Here is a 20,813-nt window from a genome sequence, read left to right on the forward strand (position 1 = left end):
AACCATATCTCCAATTGGAAGGTTCTGACACAGATACATGTCTCTGACCTGAAATAGTAAACAACATGAACATAAATATTGATGTGATTACATGAATAATAATTTAACAATAAGCTATAGCTAACAAATTAAACAGCACCAAGAACGTACACATTCCGAATAAGATGTTTTGTCCAGCAAGAAGATCTTGGAGCTCCCTGAGTTTGATGGTATTCCATTTCACAAGTGTCACGATTTGTTGGAAGAGCTCGCTGGCTAGTTGAAATGCAAGGCTCAGTGTCCAAAGCCCCACCCCCACATACCTGTAATCACAATCACACCCTGTGTAACCATGCAATTGAACCAGACTAACAATTCAATTGTAGCCACCCATGATCTCTTAAGCATCACCTCTAGTGAACACGTTGGACCATTATCATATCTGTCTCTTGGATACAGCCTCTTAGTGTCCTCTCCTAGACCACACACAAAATACACTGAGTTAAAACAGCTGAATATTTGTGAATGAATCATACTCCAATGATGATCTATTTTGAGACTGGAATAAATTAACGTGGGATCTCACAGTATATATGCTACAGCCTATATTCAGAGCCATATTTCTAAATATGTCTCTGCCTAATAAGGTCAATTTGTAACAGGTTAAAGAAATGGACCCACCATGGCAAGATCATTGAGGGTCTGGCAAGTTTGACAAAGATAACACAGTTCCTCTTTTCAGTTACTGCATTTAGGATACGCAACTGGGTAAAGAACAATTATACACAGATGTACTAGAAGGGACACATTAAGAGTTACCATGTGTACAGTTAGTTGATAAATCCTGAACACCACTTCTAAACGATGGGCTACCTACCCTACCTTATTTATAGCGTCCCTCATTGAAATGTCATGAATGAGGTAATATGTAATTCCCAACGTCTAAAATTCCGTTCATTCACCTTCCGTTGCTGTTTAGGATATTTAGCATTCCTGTTCTCTGTGTGCATGTGTGTCGTCTGTGTGCAATGATGCTCAAAGGCAGGTGTAGAGTACATTTCCTCCCTGTACGGCACTGTCCTGTACACCTTTTTTAATGTTATTTAACTAGGCAAGTCTGTTAACAAATTCTTATTTACAATGACTGTGTACCAAAAAGCAAACGCAACCTAGGGTGGCAGTATGTACAGAGCCGCTTTGCCGCCCTAGGCGAGACAAAAAAATTGCTTCCCCGCTAAACTAGAATAGTTGATTGATGAAAAACAGCTTGCTATCAAGAGAAAAGTCTCAAAAGAAAGGTGAATAATGAAAATAAGTTTCGTGGAGGAATGGACAGAGAAAGTCATTCTTACCATATTTCTCCAATGTCAAACCAGAGTTTCTTGTTTGCAACGAAACAACAGTTTCTTGTAGACATCCTTATGAAACTAAGCAAGGCACTTTCAAAAGTTACCTTTCCTCCCAAACAGAGGCTCGATCGACCCATTTTCAACTTCAACTGCTGGCTACGCATCCACAAGTGCTTCCCGAAAAGCTGTCTTGGATTAAACATTTTCACTTTCTGAAAAGAGAGAATCTCAATTAATAGGGGCAGGATAGCAAAGTAAATGTTTTGTCTAATATTGAAGGCCGCAGCTCAGCTTCAGAATTATTATAGAGAAGAATCAACATATCCCCATGTTGACCAGTCACGTCATTAGTGGCCATTTTAAAGCTTGTTTCTAGCATAAGGCAACAGAGTTAAAGCATTGTTATGTAACGCTTTATGTTATCTGGATACTTTTATTAATTTCAAAAATATAAAGCTAACGATAGGTATTACGTCTGTGGTACATTTGGTCTATGGTCTTCAGAGAAAACACACAGGCTACTACTCTTTCTACTGTAGACTACGTCATTTATCTTAAAATGATTTTGATGAAGTGTTGGTGGAGCGCTGCAGTGCTGTGTCCGACAGCACCCTGGAAAGGCGTGCTGGGAATGGACAATGTAAATATTTTGCGCCCCTGCCGTCGTCAAAGTGGGCACTGCTTATCATGGGGCGACATCAGCGCTCACCTAAATAGCCCTCGTGCCACTGGGTGACATAAGTTATGATTGTTCTCGGGCTAAATTAATGTGAGGTGCTGTGTGATGCTGGAGATGCTTCTTAGTCAGTTTAGCTCGGAAAATGGCGCCCTAGGCGGCGATCTAATGGGTGGGCCAGCCGTGGGGCTTAAACAGAGTTTTATATTTAGAATCCCGATTAATTCAATAGCATCTCTGTGGGCCTAGTCATAAAGATTTTGTCATTTAACTTTTAAAATGCATTACCTTCTATTGTGGCGTAAACTCAATCAATTTTGACGTTTTCATCTGATTGTCAAACAGTCATTTCAAAGGGCTCCTTTACCAGGCTAGCAGCGCACGTTCATCCACTTCCAACATATTTCATGCCTCCAAACAGTGGTGAATGGAAAGAGACATCAGTTACGCAAAACACCAAAAAGTGTAATGATATTTGCCGATTGTCATTAGGCCAGAATAAATGCCTCCACTGCTGTCCACGCGCGTCTCTTTGTCAGCCACTCATCAATGCCTTTTCAAAATATCAGTGTTCTCGTCGAACCGCATCGCATTTTGGCGCGAAGGCTATACCACACGTTTTCAAGTCCATTCTCAAATTGTCCATGCCTCTGACATACGGTAATGATAAGTAATGTTGTAATAGCCTCCAGTTTTCTTGCCATTTTTGTTTTAATTATTGTGATAGGCTCATGTTTTACCGGTACGCCACACTATCTCTTTTGCTGGGACGCCGCTCCGCCTTACTTTCACCCCTGGTCTCCGGATTCAGTAGTGCATGAATGTTTCTCTTGATAAAACACGATCTAAAACGCTCTCATTTTAAGTAGAGGGCATGATGGTTAATGTGGGGGCTTGTGTGTGAGCAAGTGTGAATCTCGGGTATCTTTGCTGGAGCATATGGTGTGCCATGAGTGTAATGTGTGAATCTGCGTGTACGCGTGTGAAGGCCATCTGTCCCCTAGCTATAGCTATTGGGTACAGAGCTTTCTCATTGGTGTTACTCTTTAAAGCCTCCCCCCAGGACTTCACAACACCTGTTAGGTTCCCACGAAAGGTTGTAGGTTGCAGGTCCAGGCAGATTACCACTGAGTAAGACTCTTAACCTAGATAGCAGCTGTGCGTGTACTGTGGGGAATATGAATGGACACTGTGAAAACTGTCTCGCAATACAAGTCACTCTGGCAGGAAGCTAATCATAATATTTCAGCAGCTTTCTTTCCTAGAACCAGCTGGGAAATGCCCCTGACAGCTCTCATTAGCCCCGACTCTGGTTCAGTTCGACATCTCTGCTGCTAATAGTTTGGGTTAGCATTTAGATGTGGATCAGCAGGTCTGAGGTCAGCATTTTTAACAGTGGTTCTGATGTAAGCAGAGCCTCAGTGATGGGGGGGGGTGTAAAGGTACAACACCTGTGTTGTCAGACCAATTACACAAGCAATTAGCCTGCAAAGCTCTGACAATCATGTGGGTGACTGGCATCTGGATGGGGAGATAGAGCTACCTCAGAGGGGGATGCTGGGATATTTACACCTCTCTCTCTCTGTGTGTGTGTATGTGTGTGTGTGTCTTTTCTACCTGTTTGTTTTATGTGGCTAGGTGAGTGAAAGATGCACGCCTGTGTTTATTATTAGTCGTCTGTCTGTGTAGTGCATGGTTTGTTTGCACTCTGTATTGAGTTTGGCTGGGACGGTGGCGGTATAAGGTGTCTCTTCACACCGCGTTTCGCTGACAACCCCTTTACTCCAGAGTGAGATCGGATGTGCTAATGCCAGCTCAGCCTCCCTGCTCGTCTGACAGGGACTGGGGTTGTAGGGTTAGTCAGGAAGACACGCAGCTCTGCTAGGAGAGAGCGAGGGCATACAAATAGCTCTTTGTCCCGGAGAACAGACAGTCATGTCTCTCTGACCTGCTGATGTCTTGCAGCTGTTGACGTTAGCTCAAACCTCTCTTATCATGTCGGCACGGGCAATGTTGAGTGAATAGGAACACTGTGTTTTAAACGCACACCGACCCAGAGGATGGTGGGTAGCATGTTTTTAGCGGGCGCGGTATGCAGTGGGATAATGTCAGCTGAAGGTTGTCAGGCTGTCCGTGTAGGGAGTCGCCTCGTGGCTAAGCCAACGCTTTCTCCCTGGCACTCCTCGACTCAGACGTGGTGTGTGGCCGGAGAGGGAAGGCCTCGTCACTCTAGAACGTGTAGTGTGGGCGGGATTAATAGCTGTCACCGTGCATGTTCCTGACGCGTTCATTTGGCTTGTGTTGTCAGAGGCCTCATGATGCTTTGGAAGGGTTAAACACCATCTTGATCTGCTCAGCCTCTCCCTCATGTCCCCCTCTTTCTCTAGTAGGCTCTTAACCCTCTCCCTCCCGCTCTGCTAGGGCTGGGCGTTTTTTTTTTTTGTGTGTGTATTTAAAAAATATATATATATTGAATTAATTTGATTAATTTTCTTTTGCTCGATATTCCAGATGCCTGTATTGCAGAATCAATATTTTTCTGTATTTTTCGTTTTTGAGCGTTTGTCCACTTATTGTCTTTTTGGTCTCGTCCGCTCCATTCTGTGCTGTGCACCTTCCCATTTGCCCCAGTTTCAACTCGCTATTTGCATTTGAGGTTTGTTCCAACAGAATGGGCCACACGGACACCGAAACACATGGAGACATTATTTTACTGTAATAGAGGAGAAGTTAAACAGGGTTAGAAAGGTTGTTTTTCAACTCGCATTTCAAGCAGAGCAGATACTACTAAAACAGATGTACCAAATTTCAACATGTGAACAAAGTGGACAGGCTAGCACGCTGTTCAAACAGTTGGAGACAGACAGAAGGGTGTGTTCATTACTAGTCAACGGTTTTGCCTTGTTAGTTGAATTCAGAGATTGTGAAATTACACCTAGATCCAAGTTGGTTAAAATTGAAATGTAAATATTAGCTGGCTACTCACTAGCACGTGGGCTTGTGCTTGAGAGATTGTGTTAATTTTCTATAATGCCTGCTACATTATTAGTGAATGTGCATTATGCATGGTTCTGGTTACATTTGTAACAAAAAGAAAAATTTTTACGACATACCTGAAAGCCAGATCAGTGATTATTGCAAAAAAGCAGGTATAAGTATTTTGATAAAATAATTACATTATTAGTGGGTCTTAAGGTTGTAGAAGGCATATATTCAGCCTAGGACACGAGCTCTGAATTCATTAGGTTATTGTTGACTTTTTTTAAATGCAATGGATTTGACCATTTAATTATACAACAAAGCTTATTTAGAGAAAACATAACAAAAATCGATCTCTCGGGAATCGCCCGTAAGTTTGCAAAAATGGCGATATGAGTTTGAAGCCATATCGCCCAGCACTACTCTCTGCTTCTCTCTGTGTTAACCAAACAATGGTTTCTCCATCTTTTCAATCTTCGACACCTTCCTTTTCCTCTATCCCTCCCACTCTCCCTCCTGCTGTGCAACAGTCATTCTCTCCCCCTGTCCTCCTCTGTACTTTTCTCTACATATTTAACCAAACTCTTTTTCTCTCTAGGGCTCTTTCCTTTTTATCTCCTGCTCTAAAACAAAGCAATATTATCCTCCATGTTCCCCCCCCCCCCTTCTGCTTTCCCCCTCTCCTTCCATCTCTCGCTACATAAGAACACAGTGGCCTGCCCTAACACCAACTCTATCTCTCATGCCCCAGGCAGGGAGGAATAGGAAATGACCTCGCAGTGTGGTGCCTTGTGTGACAGGGCATGGCAGGGTAGAGCCCAATGAAATAGCTGCTGGACTTTGGCCTGGCGAAGGTCACACGGTTCTCTGCTAGTAAACAAGCTGCTAGCTGGGAGAAAAGCCACTGCAGAGAGCTCCACAGAGAACCCTGCCAGGATTTGATGTACTACAGGCCTGTTTTACTAAGGAGTGTTAAAGCGTTACAGAGCTTTTTTGTGTGTGTGTGTGTTATCCAGTGGTTTGACAGAGCATCCTAAGGGGATTTGGCCAGCAGATCTCTGACTTGATGCTACGTGAGCAGAGCATCGTACTAATACATGCTGCAATAAAGGAAATGTCAAGATGCAAAGGACCCTGGTAATCCAGAGTTTGTGTAATCCCACCCGCGATCTGACCATCCTGCCTGGTTTACTGCCCCTGTGAGGTGTGTGTGTACTGCAATGACATCGGCGTCAAGTGTGTGTGTGACTGTGCCTGTTAAGATAATATCATGACAATGGTGACCTCTGGAATTAGTGAATACATGACTTGTGGTGAGTTTTAGTGTTACATGTTTGTTTACGAGGAACAATTTGTGTGTGCTATATTTGGAAAAGTAGTCTGTGGTTTGTTTGCGTGTGTACACTGCATTAGTGATAGAATCGGTGTGTATGTGTGTGTGTATACACTTCCTGTTGGTAAATGGAAGAGGGATTCATTGCATTAGTGAAAGAGGCTAATGATCTGTTTTAATTTATTTGTGCTTGCGTCACTGTGTTAATGTATTACAGTGCACAAGTTTGTGTGTGTGGAGACAATCCGTGACCATTATGTTGATGCAGATTGAGGGCACACAGGGAGTACATTCTCTGTTCTGGTTATGTAGAGCGGTCATCACAGACACTCACACTGAATTTTCATCTCTCCCTCTTTTCCACACCCCTTCCTTCTTCCCTCCATTCGTTTTCTTTGAGAGAACCTCGCCTAGGCAGGAAGTGGTGTCCGTGTGAGAGTTCTCTTCCCCTATGCCCTCACTAATGGAGGGCAGGTCTCCTGTGAAAGAGAGAGGGAGGAGGGAGAGAGAGGAGGGGATATGATGAAGGATGAGAGGGATGTATGGAGGGGATGACTGAGTTCAAGTTAAAGATAGAGATTGAGGACGAGAAGGAGAGCGAGAGAAGGAAACGTGGGTAGAAGATGGATGGATGTGGAGCAGTTTGGCTGTTAGCAGTGCATTAGAGCAGGCTGTGGGAGAGCGCGAGAGATGGGCCCAGAGAAGGCATCATTCTCAGTAAGGGGGGGTTTACCTCTGCTACAGCTCTCTGTCATCATCACCATCACAGAGGTTATGATTATTTTATGAAATATGGTATTGTCAATGACAACCCCCGGCCCCCTGATAAATGAAAACAGCGGCAGCTCTTTCTCAGAAACCACTGCGAGAGAGTTTTCTAGTGTGAAATATTGGAATAACTCAATGTGCACAGTGAAGTCTAACCCCCCCCCCCTCTTAACAAATCAGGCACAGCTCATAAAGATGTATGCCTTGCATACATAGGCTTAGGCTAACATTGTCTTAGTCCTCATGGCGGTTGGTTCTCAGGGCTATGGGTTATTTGACAGGCCTGAGAAAACCCAATAGACGCCGGCTCAGTCAGGCCTTGTTGACAGTCTCTGGCGAACGCCCTGTAATGAACCGTTGGAATGCTTGGATCCTGTGGGCTTGGCCCTCTGGCTAGTTAAGGCCGTCTCTTCCCCCAGCTGCCCTCTGACACGCGTGTTAGTTAACTTCACGCCCTGGTGGCCACTGCAGCACCGGTCCCTGTGCTTCTGATTATGGAAGAAGTGGTGCGCCTTTCCAGGCCTAGTCCCTCCCTCATCCCCGAGGGAAGGAGAACAGCTCACATGACCCAGGTCTCTGACCTAGCGCCCCCCGTCCCATCCCCCGGCCGACCCGCTCTATGTATTTCTGGGTCGGAGGAAGATGGAATGTACACCCTAACCTATCCCCTTCAGCCAGGGGCTAGTGGTGAGTATGTGGCAGGACATGCGCACTAGACACACCGAGAGGGCCTCAGGCTGCACTGGAACACTGTCTGTGGCTGGACAAACTGAATCTGGATAGTATATAGCTCGCGCGGTAGATTCTTTCCCTTTTACAGATAGTTTGGTAATCTATCTTGTCGTATGTACTCTTGCAGGGTAAGGTTAAGGCTAAAGCCTCAAGGCAATAGTTTGATTTATTTCATAGTTGCTGTTTACCCAGGAACCGTTTTATGAATTGTTTATGGTAATGGCAGTTATTTTGTCATTTAGCATGCAAATGTGTCAGGACCTATTTTCCTTGGTCTCTGTTGTTAACGCTCTCACAACAGTTGAGATGGAATGCTGCTGGTTTTAGTTGTTTACTTCACCGTTCCTTGGCCTGTCACACGAGCAGCCCGGGAAAACAGGAGAAATTGCATTACAACTGTTTTGTTTGGCGTTCTTGCGTAGGTTGTTTCTGAAAATATTGCTGAAATACCCCGCTCTCAAGTATTGTTGCAGTAATAAACACACGTGTGTGCAAACACACACTCATTTTGGCTATCAAGGAAGAGCTTGGAAATGTGCAGCTGGGACAAGCAGATGTTAGCAGCATATATCCGGGCGCCTGCTGAACTGTATGGCTGGGCCTCAGACCTGAGGGGAAACTATAGGAGAGGTCCCTTCATTTACACCCGTGACTCGCTCAATTCGGCATGAACCAACAGGCCAGGCTAACTTAGTCAGCACACCTGACCCAAATGAGTCTGTTGTTCCCACATACTTCAAGATGTCCACCATTGTTCCTGTACCCAAGAAAGCAAAGGTAATTGAACTAAATTACTATCGCCCCGTAGCACTCACTTCTGTCATCATGAAGTGCTTTGAGAGGCTAGTTAAGGATCATATCACCTCTACCTTACCTGACACCCTAGACCCACTTCAATTTGCTTACCGCCCCAATAGATCCACAGATAATGCAATCGCCATAGCACTGCCCTATCCCATCTGGACAAGAGGAATACCTATGTAAGAATGCTGTTTATTGACTATAGCTCAGCATTCAAAACCATAGTACCCTCCAAGCGCATCATTAAGCTTGAGGCCCTGGGTCTGAACCCCGCCCTGTGCAACTGCGTTCCTGGACTTCCTGACGGGCCACCCCAGGTGGTGAGGGTAGGAAACAACACCTCCACTTCGCTGATCCTCAACACTGGGGCCCCACAAGGATGTGTTCTCAGCCCCTTGCTGTACTGTTTGTTCACCCATGACTGCATGGCCATGCACGCCTCCAACTCAATCATCAAGTTTGCAGATGACACAACAGTAGTAGGCCTGATTATCAACAATGATGAGACAGCCTACATGGAGGAGGTGAGGGCCCTGGGAGTGTGATGCCAGGAAAATAACCTCTCACCCAACGTCAACAAAACAAAGGAGCTGATTGTGGACTTCAGGAAACAGCAGAGGGAGCACCCACCTATCCACATCGACGGGACCACAGTGGAGAAGGTGGAAAGCTTCAAGTTCCTTGGCGTGCACATCACTGACAAACTGAAATGGTCCACCCACACAGATAGTGTGGCCAAGATGGCGCAACATCACCTCTTCAACCTCAGGAGTCTGAAGGAATTCAGCTTGGCTCCTTAAACCCTCAAACTTTTACAGATGCACAATTGAGAGCGTCCTGTCGGGCTCTATCACCGCCTGGTACCGCGCAACCGCGGGGCTCTCCAGAAGGTGGTGCGGTGTGCCCCACTCTTCACCGGGGGCAAACTACCTGCCCTCCATGACACAGGAAGGCCAAAAAAGATCATCAAGGACAACAACCACCCGAGCCACTGCCTGATCACCCTACTATCATCCAGAAGGCGAGGTCAGTACAGGTGCATCAAGCTGGGACCGAGAGACTGAAAAACATCGATCTCAAGGCCATGAGACTGTTAAATAGCCATCACTAGCACATTAGAGGCTGCTGCCCTAATATACATAGACTTGAAACACTAGTCACTTTAATCATGTTTACATAAGTTGCATTATTTATCTCAGATGTATATGCTGTATCCGATTCTGCTGCCCATCCAAATAGTTATATATTCTTAATTCCTTTACTTTAGATTTTGTGCGTTGTCAGATATTACTTGTTAGATATTACTACACTGTTGGAGCTATTTCGCTACACCCACATTAACATCTGCTAAACACGTGTATGTGACAAATAAAATTGTGTGTGTGTTTACATGGTTAGCGCATGTGGGTCATTGCTAATCTGTGTGGTCATTGCAGGTGTCGTGGTTATTTGTTAATGTAGCTTTTTCCATGGCACTCCAGCATGTTGCTACTGGTCATTTCCACGTCAAAGGATCAATGAGCACCAATGTGAAGTTTTTTATAGGGGCATGTCAAATGAAAGCTAAGAGTCCATCTTTAAGAAATGTATATATTTTTCAACCATTTTCCATCCCAAAATTTAGGAATAAGTAAAGGCTTTAATTTCTGGTCAAACAGATGGAAAAGGGGTCTTAGAAAATATCTAGCAGAATAAAGCACAAACCCTTTTTTTTATGCACGTGAACGAGCGTTCACACGCTGGTTGACGTAATGCGCTTCAAATTAGAAAGCAAGTCTGTTTGTCCTCACGTTAACGCGAAGCAATGCTGGTAAAGTGAGCGGATAATTTGCCAGAAAATAGAATGTTTGTTCATTGTTACGTCTGGAATTGTGACATGTATAGTTAAGTGTTTATTTAGGGTTGACACGTTCGGCTGCCAGTGCCAATAATGCATTTTTGAAAACAATAACTTTATGCCTGCCTTGGTTGATTTCGAGCACAGGCATATAGGCTAGGCAGGCTATAGCTGGGAAACGCGAGGAACTCCATTGAAGAGAGAATACGGTGTTTGTAGAAGGAATGAGACTAGCTACATTCTTTATAAACCGCTAGGGTGTATTAGTTACAACTCTCCTCACATTCTCGAGGCAACATAACAGGAGGCAGGTACGGTGGCTCCTGTAGGACATATAAGGTGAGACAAAAGGAACAGTCAACAATAATTCACAAGGGCTACGTAGCGAACATAACAAACACAACTGTTTATTATAGATTCTAGTGACAATGAAGTTAGCATACACTACGCAGTCTATGTGAATTGATGCTCTACTCTCGTGCGCAAAATTCTCTTACCAAAAACCCACATCTTTAAGATATTTTCACATTTCTCTCCCTCATGAGGGAGGATTATGAAATGTGACAAGTAAAGGTAGACCTATCAATTAGTAGGTGTTTTTAGAGATACATTTTGTTTATGAATTATTACGTGATTAAAACTCAATTTCGTTACCTAGTCGGCAATGGAATTTCTGAATAAGCCCAAACTGAATTTCTACAATTGAATTGGCTACAATGGGAAATTATAGTAGTCGCAAGCCACAGTTCACAAGTTAGTACAATAGAGTAAAATAAACGGTACTGTATAGCACAGTACTTTACTGTATAGTAAAGAAAAGCATAGTCCAGTACACAGAGTTGTACTGAACTATACTCTAGTTTACTGAACTATGCTGTGCTGCAGGGCTCAACATTAATGCTTGTCCGCTTGCCCGGGGCAAGTAAAAAAAATAAGTTGGACAAGCAGATTATAGATTTAAATTGTCCAATTGAACAAGTAAAAATATCACTCAAACAATTGGGCTACTCCGATAATTGTATCAAATTATTATCAAATTGTATCAGTGTCCTCCGGATGCGAAGTTGTGCTCACTGTCCACCCAGTCTTGGCGGAGTGCATCGGAGTATAATTATCGTAGGCCTGCATTGACAGGCATGAGTGGTCTTTCAATCATACAGTCGCGAGGTGCGTTTTTGAGATCAAAGCGAGCATAGCCACGTTTTAAACATTTGTTGATTTAATTATTGCTAGGTTAGTTATTTGCCCAGTTATAGCTAATTCTTGGTCAGCAATGAAAATCCTGGAAAAAGTATTGGTGAGATGCACAACAGGTAAAATGATATACAACAGACTTAACTACTGTAGATAACTAGCCAAAATAGCCAATTCAAAACAGTGTATCTCGCTAGCTAACTATTTAGCCTTTTAGCATGTATTATTTCACTGGCACAAGTGTATAAGCGCAAATGGCCAACGCGCAGTTAATATGAGTGTAGTTGATTAAAAAAAATGCTGTATACTCCGGTTGTAAAAATAAGTCAAGTGCTCAAAATTGGCTAGGATTTGCCTTTATTCAATACTGGCCATGTAATTATAGCAACGTTAATAGTTAGTATTGGAATAGCCTAATTGACAAGTAACCTATGCTTTCAAGATCTCCCCTGAACACTGAATATTTTAACCTTACAAATATACAGTTTAGTTAGCTACCTCACACACCTTAGCCATTTGATTCCTGGTTCATTGTATGAGGGAATTATTTTATAAAGACAAAAAGTATTTGGTTGTAATTGTAATGTAGCAGGGTGGCCAGCCCTCCTCCAAGAGATTCCAGGAGCGCTACTGGGTGTGCAGTCTCTTGCTCCAGCCCGGCTCGAACACACGACGTTGTAAAACAAAATCAGCCGCTCAACAGAATCTTGATAAGCTGACTCTGGTGTGTTTGAGCAGAGTTTTCTGAAAAGCCCTGTCCACCCAGTAGGTTTCTGGAGGGAGGGTTGACGGACCACATGCGTTTTCTACAGTAGCCTATCAGTGCAGTATTTTACTTTGGGGGGTTAAGTGCCTTGCTCAGGACATCTAAAACATGGGATCATAGAGCAGCAGCCTTCCATTTCAATACCAGTGTAATAAAGGTAAAGAAAAGAAAGTGGTTCCTTGCATCATACAACACAATTCTGTCACCTTTTTGGTCCATGGTGTTACAGACCTGTTTTTTGGGGGGAGGGGACAAGTCACTTTTTTACTTGTTCGAGCTGTCGGACAAGTAAAAAAATCTGTCCTGCTTTTCCGAAGGACGAGTGGCTAAAAAGGTTCATGTAAAGCCCTGTACTGTACTCTGAGCTGTACTTTGATGTCCAAACGTGTGAAATGTAGAAATCTACGATTAGTTCAGATTTAGTCAGGTTCGGACCAACTAAATTTGGTCTTGTTTTGGGGCAGGGCTCATTTCAAATAATAGCCAGTGTGTAGAATAATACCCAAATATCAAAAGGAGGATATAGCATATTTATACATTCGTGTAGGATACATCGCCTGAAGATGTATATCCATAATTATGCATTTCTGTGATTTTACAGATCAGGGACCCATTTCCATTAACGCAATTCCGTTACCGGGTTTAAATCCACTTCACTTACTGTAGTTCAATAACCAAAATCTATTTTTTTTCAAAGTAAAGGTGTCATGTCATAGCTGACACCCCATTCTTTCTGCAGACATCTTTCATTCGAAGCAGATATTTCATTTTTGGAAAATGTGGACACAAAAACTGAGGGAGATTTTGCCATTCTGTTACCAAACTTTGCGTCTACGCAGTTCTTTCAATAAATGTGTTTTTGTAAAATGTTAAGTGTCAATTGTTTAGTTGTCTTTGTGCATACAGTTGTGTGGTTTGTTCAATGGTTTTTGTATGGCGTACATTTTAAGTGAAAAACCTTGAGTTTCAGCGCAATTCCATTACCGTGGAATTGCCCTACTATATAACATACCATAGCAACTCCCTCGCGTAGCGAACCATTTTCAGATCCCTGTTTATGTTTAGCATAGCCTAACTTTAATATTTCTACGTGCCAAGATTTGCATAATGGTGTTCCGTGCCACCTGTTTACCACACACAGTGGAACAGGTCAGCCCAGGAATGGTCATCAGTGTGGATTATACGATTATCAGTGGTAACATAACATGAGGGACTGATGGATACTGAACATCTAATGGGTTCTGCTGCCTCTGATCTGAACCAGGCAGGGGAGCATTGTTGTCCTTTAGCCTATCGTTAGGCTCAGCTCAAAGCGGTTTAATATGTAACTAATTGAGACCATGCTCTCTGTAGTCTGGACTGGAGCTGGTCAGTGTTGAGGTAAAGGTCCAGTTAACCCTGCTGATGATAATAGCATTATACTGGAGGTTGGATCAAATCTAGAATGGTTGTGGCTCTTTATTCCACATGGAATGCGTTTGTCTATGCTCTCAATTTCTATGCCCTGTCAGTTCTATCAACTGAGCACGGCCCTGCTGTGGGCATGGCTAAATGCCAAATGATGCTTGATCCGATAATGTGGTCGGTGGCTCCGTATGGAGGGTATGACGCAATGGCGCAGCCTCCAGAGGCATGCAGAAGCCAAATTGAGCTCCGTACCGCATCGCTGTGCGCCTCTCAAATTTTGAAACGATGCGGAGGACTCCGTATTGCGCCACATTGACCTGATTTGGTTGACGGTAGATGAGGACGGAGGTCCTGTATAAACACAAACTCACTTCCTTGACAACTTTCTTCACAACAGCTTTGTGCTGCTCCGCGAAGCGCAGGAAGTATGAATTCCATGACTTCTGCAGAGGCCGTATCACCGTAAATACTGCACAGCCAATGCAGACGTCGGATTGACCATGCAGCGCCTTTTAAGGGGACCAAGGAGACTGAGGCAATGCCCAGCCCTGCATTTCAGAAAGTACTCTCCACTGGCTGCTTGACCTACGGAGCAGCAAGCAGAACCGCCCCTTTCTACCTTCGGGCTATGCTCAAACCCTACACCCCAAACCGAGCACTCTGTTTTGCCTCCTCTGGTCTCTTGGCCGACCAAGCCCTACGGGGGTCAGCTCTTTGTCCTGGCACCCCAATGGGTGAACAAGCTTCCCCTGACGCTAGGACAGAAGAGTCCCTGCCCATCTACCAAAAAAAATCTAAAAACAATTCAATTCACTTGTCTTTTCCAACGAGCACTGTCTTTGCTGTTAACTTCTTCATTGGGGAGAAATGTATTTACTACGACTGTGATATGTGGTTGTCTCGCCAAGCTATCTTAAATATGTAATCCACAGTAGGGGGAAACGGGGCCTGCAGGCCGCCCCCCCCCCCCCACCACCGTTGTTTTTGTTGCCGAGCTGAGGATTGTTGTGCTGCATTTTCCAAAAGAACACAGCGCACAATATGCACTGCAATCTCGCGTGCAATGATGTAAACGGACGTGGCTGTTTCACCACTAAGGATTCCAGCTTTAAGATGAATACGCTACTACTGTACGTCGCTCTGGATAAGAGTGTCTTCAAAATGACTAAAATGTAAAAAAATTAAAATAAATAAAAGTGTTGTCCTGCTCCTGCTCTCTTTTCAATGTGAAGGGCTCATTGATCTCCGGCTAATCACTGCTGGCCAGCCCAGAGCCCTGCAGCAGGATGTAGAGCAATGAATTAACCATGGGTGCCCAGGTCTTATCACCCAACCAGCCCGCTTTCGACCTGCGGCACCGGCTCCCTGCGTTACACATACTGGGGGTACTGGATCTCTCAGCCAGCCCCCTTTTCGATGCATGTTTTATTCTGCAAATATCAAAACACAAGACATTCCTTTTGATATTGATCTCTCTTGTGCTGCCACTTGGTGATGCACCTACTGTAGTAGGCGTGCGCTGCTGTAGTGTTACAGTAAACAGAGTCTGGGTAGATGGAATTTGCTTTGCACAGTAACTTTTGAATCCCTTATATTATTGTCCCCTTTCTACTGTTAAACCTACAACCGTCCTACCTGTGGTTGTGGTGTGTGTGTATATATATATTATCTACAGTGTCTGGATTCGTCTCTCTCTGTGATGGACTTTGAACTCTTCTCTTTCTCTGCAGATAGTCAGAGAGAGTCAGTATGAAGAGAACTAACTCAATTCAGTGGGTATTACGTATTCTCCAAACCCTGCCTCAAAAGCCCTATTCATTCATCATTAACAGTGGTTTTAATGTGTTTACTAAATACATGGATGAATTACTGTAAACTGGGTGTGGGTTCTTTTTGACTGTACACAGATGTCTAGTGCTTTGGGGCTTTGCCTAGTGCTTTTCTTGCTCCCTGCGAGCCTGACTGCTTAGAAAGGGCCCGCCTATCGAAACGGCATGAATGTTATCTCCCTCGTTCACTTCTACCCATAGGAGCTCTATTTATGATTTGTAGGCCTGTGTTCTGCCAATAGGATCTGTTGTGAACTTTTTTGCTCTGAGAGCATTGTGCCGGCCATGGAAAGAAACATCTGAAAGTGATATCTCCAGACGGCACGATACCAAATTGAACCGCTATTACATCTCGGCAAATGTGACGAGACATGCAATTCCAGATCATAATTGGGGATCGCAGTCTGTCCGCGGCATCTTTTTATTTTTCAGGACCAGAAGAATATTTTTTTTGATATAGAGGAAAGCAGCCAACATTCAATGCAGCCTTTTAAAAGGCAGTTTGGTCTTCCCTAGTTGCCCAATTAGTATCTCTCTCTCGCTCTATGTATGTGGATTTTAGAACTACTGCTGGCTTAGACAACACTGTTAGATGTGAGATAATTATGTATCGTTACATAAGGTCCTGTTCTGCTTTGTACGTTTTTCAAACAAGCCATAAGGAAACTACTTTAAGGGTGGTGGGTAGTAGAATGTCAACAAGAGGTTAAATGTGAAGGAATGCGTCAGTTAATAGTGACTGTACTGCAGTTGTCTTAAGTAAGGTGTAGCATTCCAACAGCTTTGCATCTGACCTCAATCTCTTCAGGAAACATTCAGCGGTGAAATGGGGTCACAGATTAAACATTAACATCACACAGCAACGATGTGGGAATTTAAATGAGACATGGAACACCCTTCAAATAATGAATTGAATAATGACAATGAATCTTTCCCACGGTCTCTATTATTTATATATTTTGTTCTCTCTTTCTCTCCTTCTCTTGTAGGGTCAGACCCAAGGCCAGTAAGAATCTTTGCATGGAAAGACCGCCCGGCAGCCTCCTCCCTAGAGCTTGTGGGCATGGCAGGATGAGTGTCTGCGTTCGATGATGATGGCAAAAAAGCAAGATGTGAAGGCGCCCACCTACAACCTGGTCGTGGTGGGCCTGTCCGGCACAGAGAAAGAGAAGGGGCAGTGTGGTGTGGGCAAGTCCTGCCTGTGCAACCGCTTCGTCCGTCCCAGCGCAGACGACTTTTACCTGGACCACACCTCCGTGCTAAGCACCAGCGACTTCGGGGGACGTGTGGTGAATAATGACCACTTCCTGTTCTGGGGGGAAACGGGGCGGGTGCTGGAGGAGGGGCCGGAGTGCAGGATGCATGTGGTGGAGCAGACAGAGTTCATTGATGACCAAACGTTCCAGCCACACCGTTCCACAGCCCTCCAGCCCTACATCAAGAGGGCTGCTTCCAACAAGCTGGCCTCTGCAGARAAGYTGATGTACTTCTGCACRGACCAGCTAGGGCTGGAGCAGGACTTTGAGCAGAAGCAGATGCCAGAGGGGAAGCTGATGGTGGATGGTTTCCTCCTCTGTGTGGACGTCAGCAGGGGCATGAACCGCAGCTTTGACGACCAGATGAAGTTCATCACTAATCTCTACAACCAGCTAGCCAAGAACAAGAAGCCAGTGGTTCTGGTGCTCACCAAGTGCGAYGAGGGGGTGGARCGCTACATCAAGGACTCKCACACCTTCGCCYTGGCCAAGAAGAACCTCCAGGTGGTGGAGACRTCAGCACGYTCYAACRTCAATGTAGACCTGGCCTTCCTYACYCTGGTGCAGCTGATAGACAAGGGCCGGGGCAAACCCAAGATCATCCCCTACTTTGAGGCCCTGAAGCAGCAGAGCCAGCAGATTGCCTCGGCTAAAGACCGCTATGAGTGGCTGGTCAGCCGCATCGTGAAGAACCACAATGAGACRTGGCCCAACATMAACCRGCGCATGCAGACCTCYSCAGAGTACAAGGAGTATGTCTTCCTGGAGGGCACGGCYAAAGCCAAGAAGCTCTTCCAGCAGCACGTCCACAGGCTCAAACAGGAACACATTGAGCGAAGGAGAAGGGTCTATCTCAGCACCCTGCCTCAGGCACTGGKTTCCCTAGTCCCTGMGCTGGAYGAGATCGACCACCTGAGCTGGTCCGKGGTCCAGAAGGTTCTGGAGACCAAGCRRGACTTCTCCCATTGGTTYGTTGTGTTGGACGACACCCCSTGGGAGACCACGCCACACATAGACAACATGGAGGACGAGAGGATTCCCCAGGATCTCCTGGAGACTCCTGTGGCCGAGACGATTTACGAGAGCCACCTGGAGCACCTGARAAAYGAGCGCAAAMRGGCGGAGATGARGTGGGAGTTYAAGGARAAGCTCAGTGCCTCTCCCTTYATCACAGCAGGCAAGCCCTGGGAGGAGGCACGCAGCTTCATCATGAATGAAGACTTCTATCAGTGGCTCGAGGAACCAGAGTACCTAGACATCTACAACAGGCACCAGAAGGAGATCATCGACCGAGCCAAGGAGGACTTCCAGGAGCTGCTGCTGGAGTACTCAGAGCTCTTCTATGAGCTGGAGGTAGACGCCAAGCCCAGTAAGGAGAAGATGGGGGCCATCCAGGAGGTGTTAGGGGAGGAGCAGAGGTTCAAGGCACTGCAGAAGTTGCAGGCAGAGAGGGACGCTTTGGTTCTCAAGCATATCCACTTTGTCTACCACCCCACCAAGGAGACCTGCCCAAATAGCCCACACTGTGTGGACTGTAAGATYGAACAGGTTCTAGCCTCCAAGTTCCCCACTCGATACTCCTTCTTCGAGAGCCATAAACCCGGCGACGGGAACGCAGATCGGATWAACCTGGTYATTCTGGGTAAAGAYGGCCTRGGTAGAGAACTGGCYAATGAGATCAGGGCTTTGTGCACYAATGAYGACCGGTACGTGCTGGATGGGAAAATGTATGAGTTGTCCCTCCGGCCCATAGAGGGTAACGTGCGTCTGCCGGTCAATTCCTTCCACACGCCTACCTTCACCCCCCATGGCGTACTGTGTCTCTACAACTCTAAGGAGTCACTATCCTACATTGTGGAGAGCATTGAGAAGCTCAGAGAGTCCACGCTAGGCCGAAGGGAAAACAGTCTATTTCAGCTACCTATGAACCTGCTCCTAGTCACCAAACGGGGAGTAGGGTCCGTCAGGGACATTGGGGGGGAAACGGCCCACACGCTTATCCTCCAGGGGCAGCAGGTGGCTGGGAAGCTACAGTGTGGTTACCTAGACCCCGCCTCCCCTGGGGTGGGCTATGGACGCAATGTGAACGAAAAGCAGATCAACCAGGTGTTAAAAGGTCTGTTAGAATGCCGTAGGCCCCCTGGGAGCATAGGCAGCAGCTCCCCTCCTTTACCCCCTTCCTTCAGAGACTCTCACTCCCAGCCCATCCCCGAGACAGACCTGCGGATAGTCATGTGCCTGATGTGTGGGGACGATTATGACGTGGAGCAGCTCCTYTCGCCTCTCCTGCTGCCCCAGCACTGTCGGCCGGCCTCCAGCCTGAGCAGTGGMACGTCCGTGCTCCTAGAGCTCACRGTGGGGGCYCAGAGGCACACCATCGACCTYTCCCTGCTCTCCTTCCACTCCTCATTTGCCCTACGGAAGAGCCGGCTGGTGCACGGCTACATTGCYGTGTATTCKGCCAGGCGCAAGGCGTCCATGGAGACCCTGTGTGCGTTCCTGTGCGARGTGCAGGACATCATCCCCGTGCAGYTGCTKGCRGTGGKGGAGAGYCAGGCTGAGCTGTCGGACTCYGARGYGGCCAGGGAGCAGGTGAGCCAGGGGGAGGAGCTGGCCCGGGAGATCGAGGCCAGGTTTAACACAGTRGTGTGTGGGCCYGGAGGGGTGGTGGGAGGMCTGCACAGGATAGACCTCTTCCAGCCCTTCCTGAAGGAGGTTGTGGAGAAACGCACCATAGTGGAGGCCACACACATGTACGATAATGTAGCAGAGGCCTGCACCACTGAGAGYATGAGCCCGGCCCGCTGCAATTCCCCCAGCCCCATCAACACCCTGCTAGACTCTGAGGAGGAYGTGGAGCCCTCGCCYCCCTACCCYGAYGKTACCCYCACCTCCCACCTGGGGGGYTTCAAGCTCCCYGACCTGGAGTCCAGCGACGCCTTCTCRGTCATCTCCGAGATCAGCACCTTCGAGAGYAAGCTCAACAACAAGGTSCCCCCSCAGGTRCGGCCCAAGCCCMCCRTACGGAAAGTCAACCTGGGGCCCTACATGGACCAGCAAGGGACCAACCGCCGCTCCTTACCCCCTGCTGTCACCTGGGCGCCGGGCAGYGACGGTGGCTACGACCCCTCGGACTACGCCGAGCCCGTGGATGCCGTGACCAAACAGAGGCCCACAGAGGAGGAGAGCATCTACTCGGTGCCCCATGACAGCACTCAGGGCAAGATCATCACCATCCGCAACGCCAACAAGCATTCTAACGGCGGGGGCAATGGCTCGGATAGTGAGGCTGACAGCAGCTCCCTGGAGCGGAGGCGGAAGATGTCTGCTCTGGGGGTGAAGCCGCGGCTGTACCGCGACCGCTCGAAACGCCTGGGCAAGTTCAGCAGCTTCCGCACTAGCTTCTCCATCGGCAGTGACGACGAGCTGGGGCCGCCCAAAGCACCAGAGGAGCTGGGCGGGGCGCACAAAGGGGACAACTCCATTAACGAGGAGGGCGAGGACCCCAAGAGAAGGAACATCCTCAGAAGCCTGCGCAGAAACACCAAGGTATGTGCCCCAGGGTGGGTGGGTGTGTGTTTGTGTGTCTGTGTGTGTGTATCGTTCATCAATATGGTCACATCAGATTGCATACTTTCAGTTTTTATTCTTCATACTGGTCACATTGTACATAGAGAAAGAGAAACTGATGTGATCCATTGCGATTTCCCCCTATGAATGACTTAATCTTTTTAATTTTTAATTTAATGAATTTATTTATTTAACTAGGAAAGTCAAATTCATATTTACAATGATGGCCTACACCGTCCAACTCTGGGCCAATTGTGCGCCGCCCTATGGGACTCCCAATCACAGCCGGTTGTGATATAGTCTGGAATCGAACCAGGGTGTCTGTAGTGACGCCTCA

At 46.4% G+C, this 20,813-nt stretch overlaps 1 protein-coding gene across 1 annotated transcript in view; it reads left to right on the plus strand.

The window, feature by feature from the left end:
- The window catches only part of LOC111960610 (rho GTPase-activating protein 35-like), a 102,604-nt gene that overhangs the window by 40,134 nt on the left and 41,657 nt on the right, over nucleotides 1-20,813 (plus strand). Inside the window, 1 exon segment of the mRNA XM_023982682.1 lies at nucleotides 16,640-20,455. Within this exon segment, the coding sequence (XP_023838450.1) occupies nucleotides 16,739-20,455 (3,717 nt within the window). The 5' untranslated portion in view covers nucleotides 16,640-16,738.

The sequence above is a fragment of the Salvelinus sp. IW2-2015 genome, linkage group LG4p (genome assembly GCF_002910315.2).
Source record: "Salvelinus sp. IW2-2015 linkage group LG4p, ASM291031v2, whole genome shotgun sequence".
Classification (NCBI taxonomy): Eukaryota; Metazoa; Chordata; class Actinopteri; order Salmoniformes; family Salmonidae; genus Salvelinus; species Salvelinus sp. IW2-2015.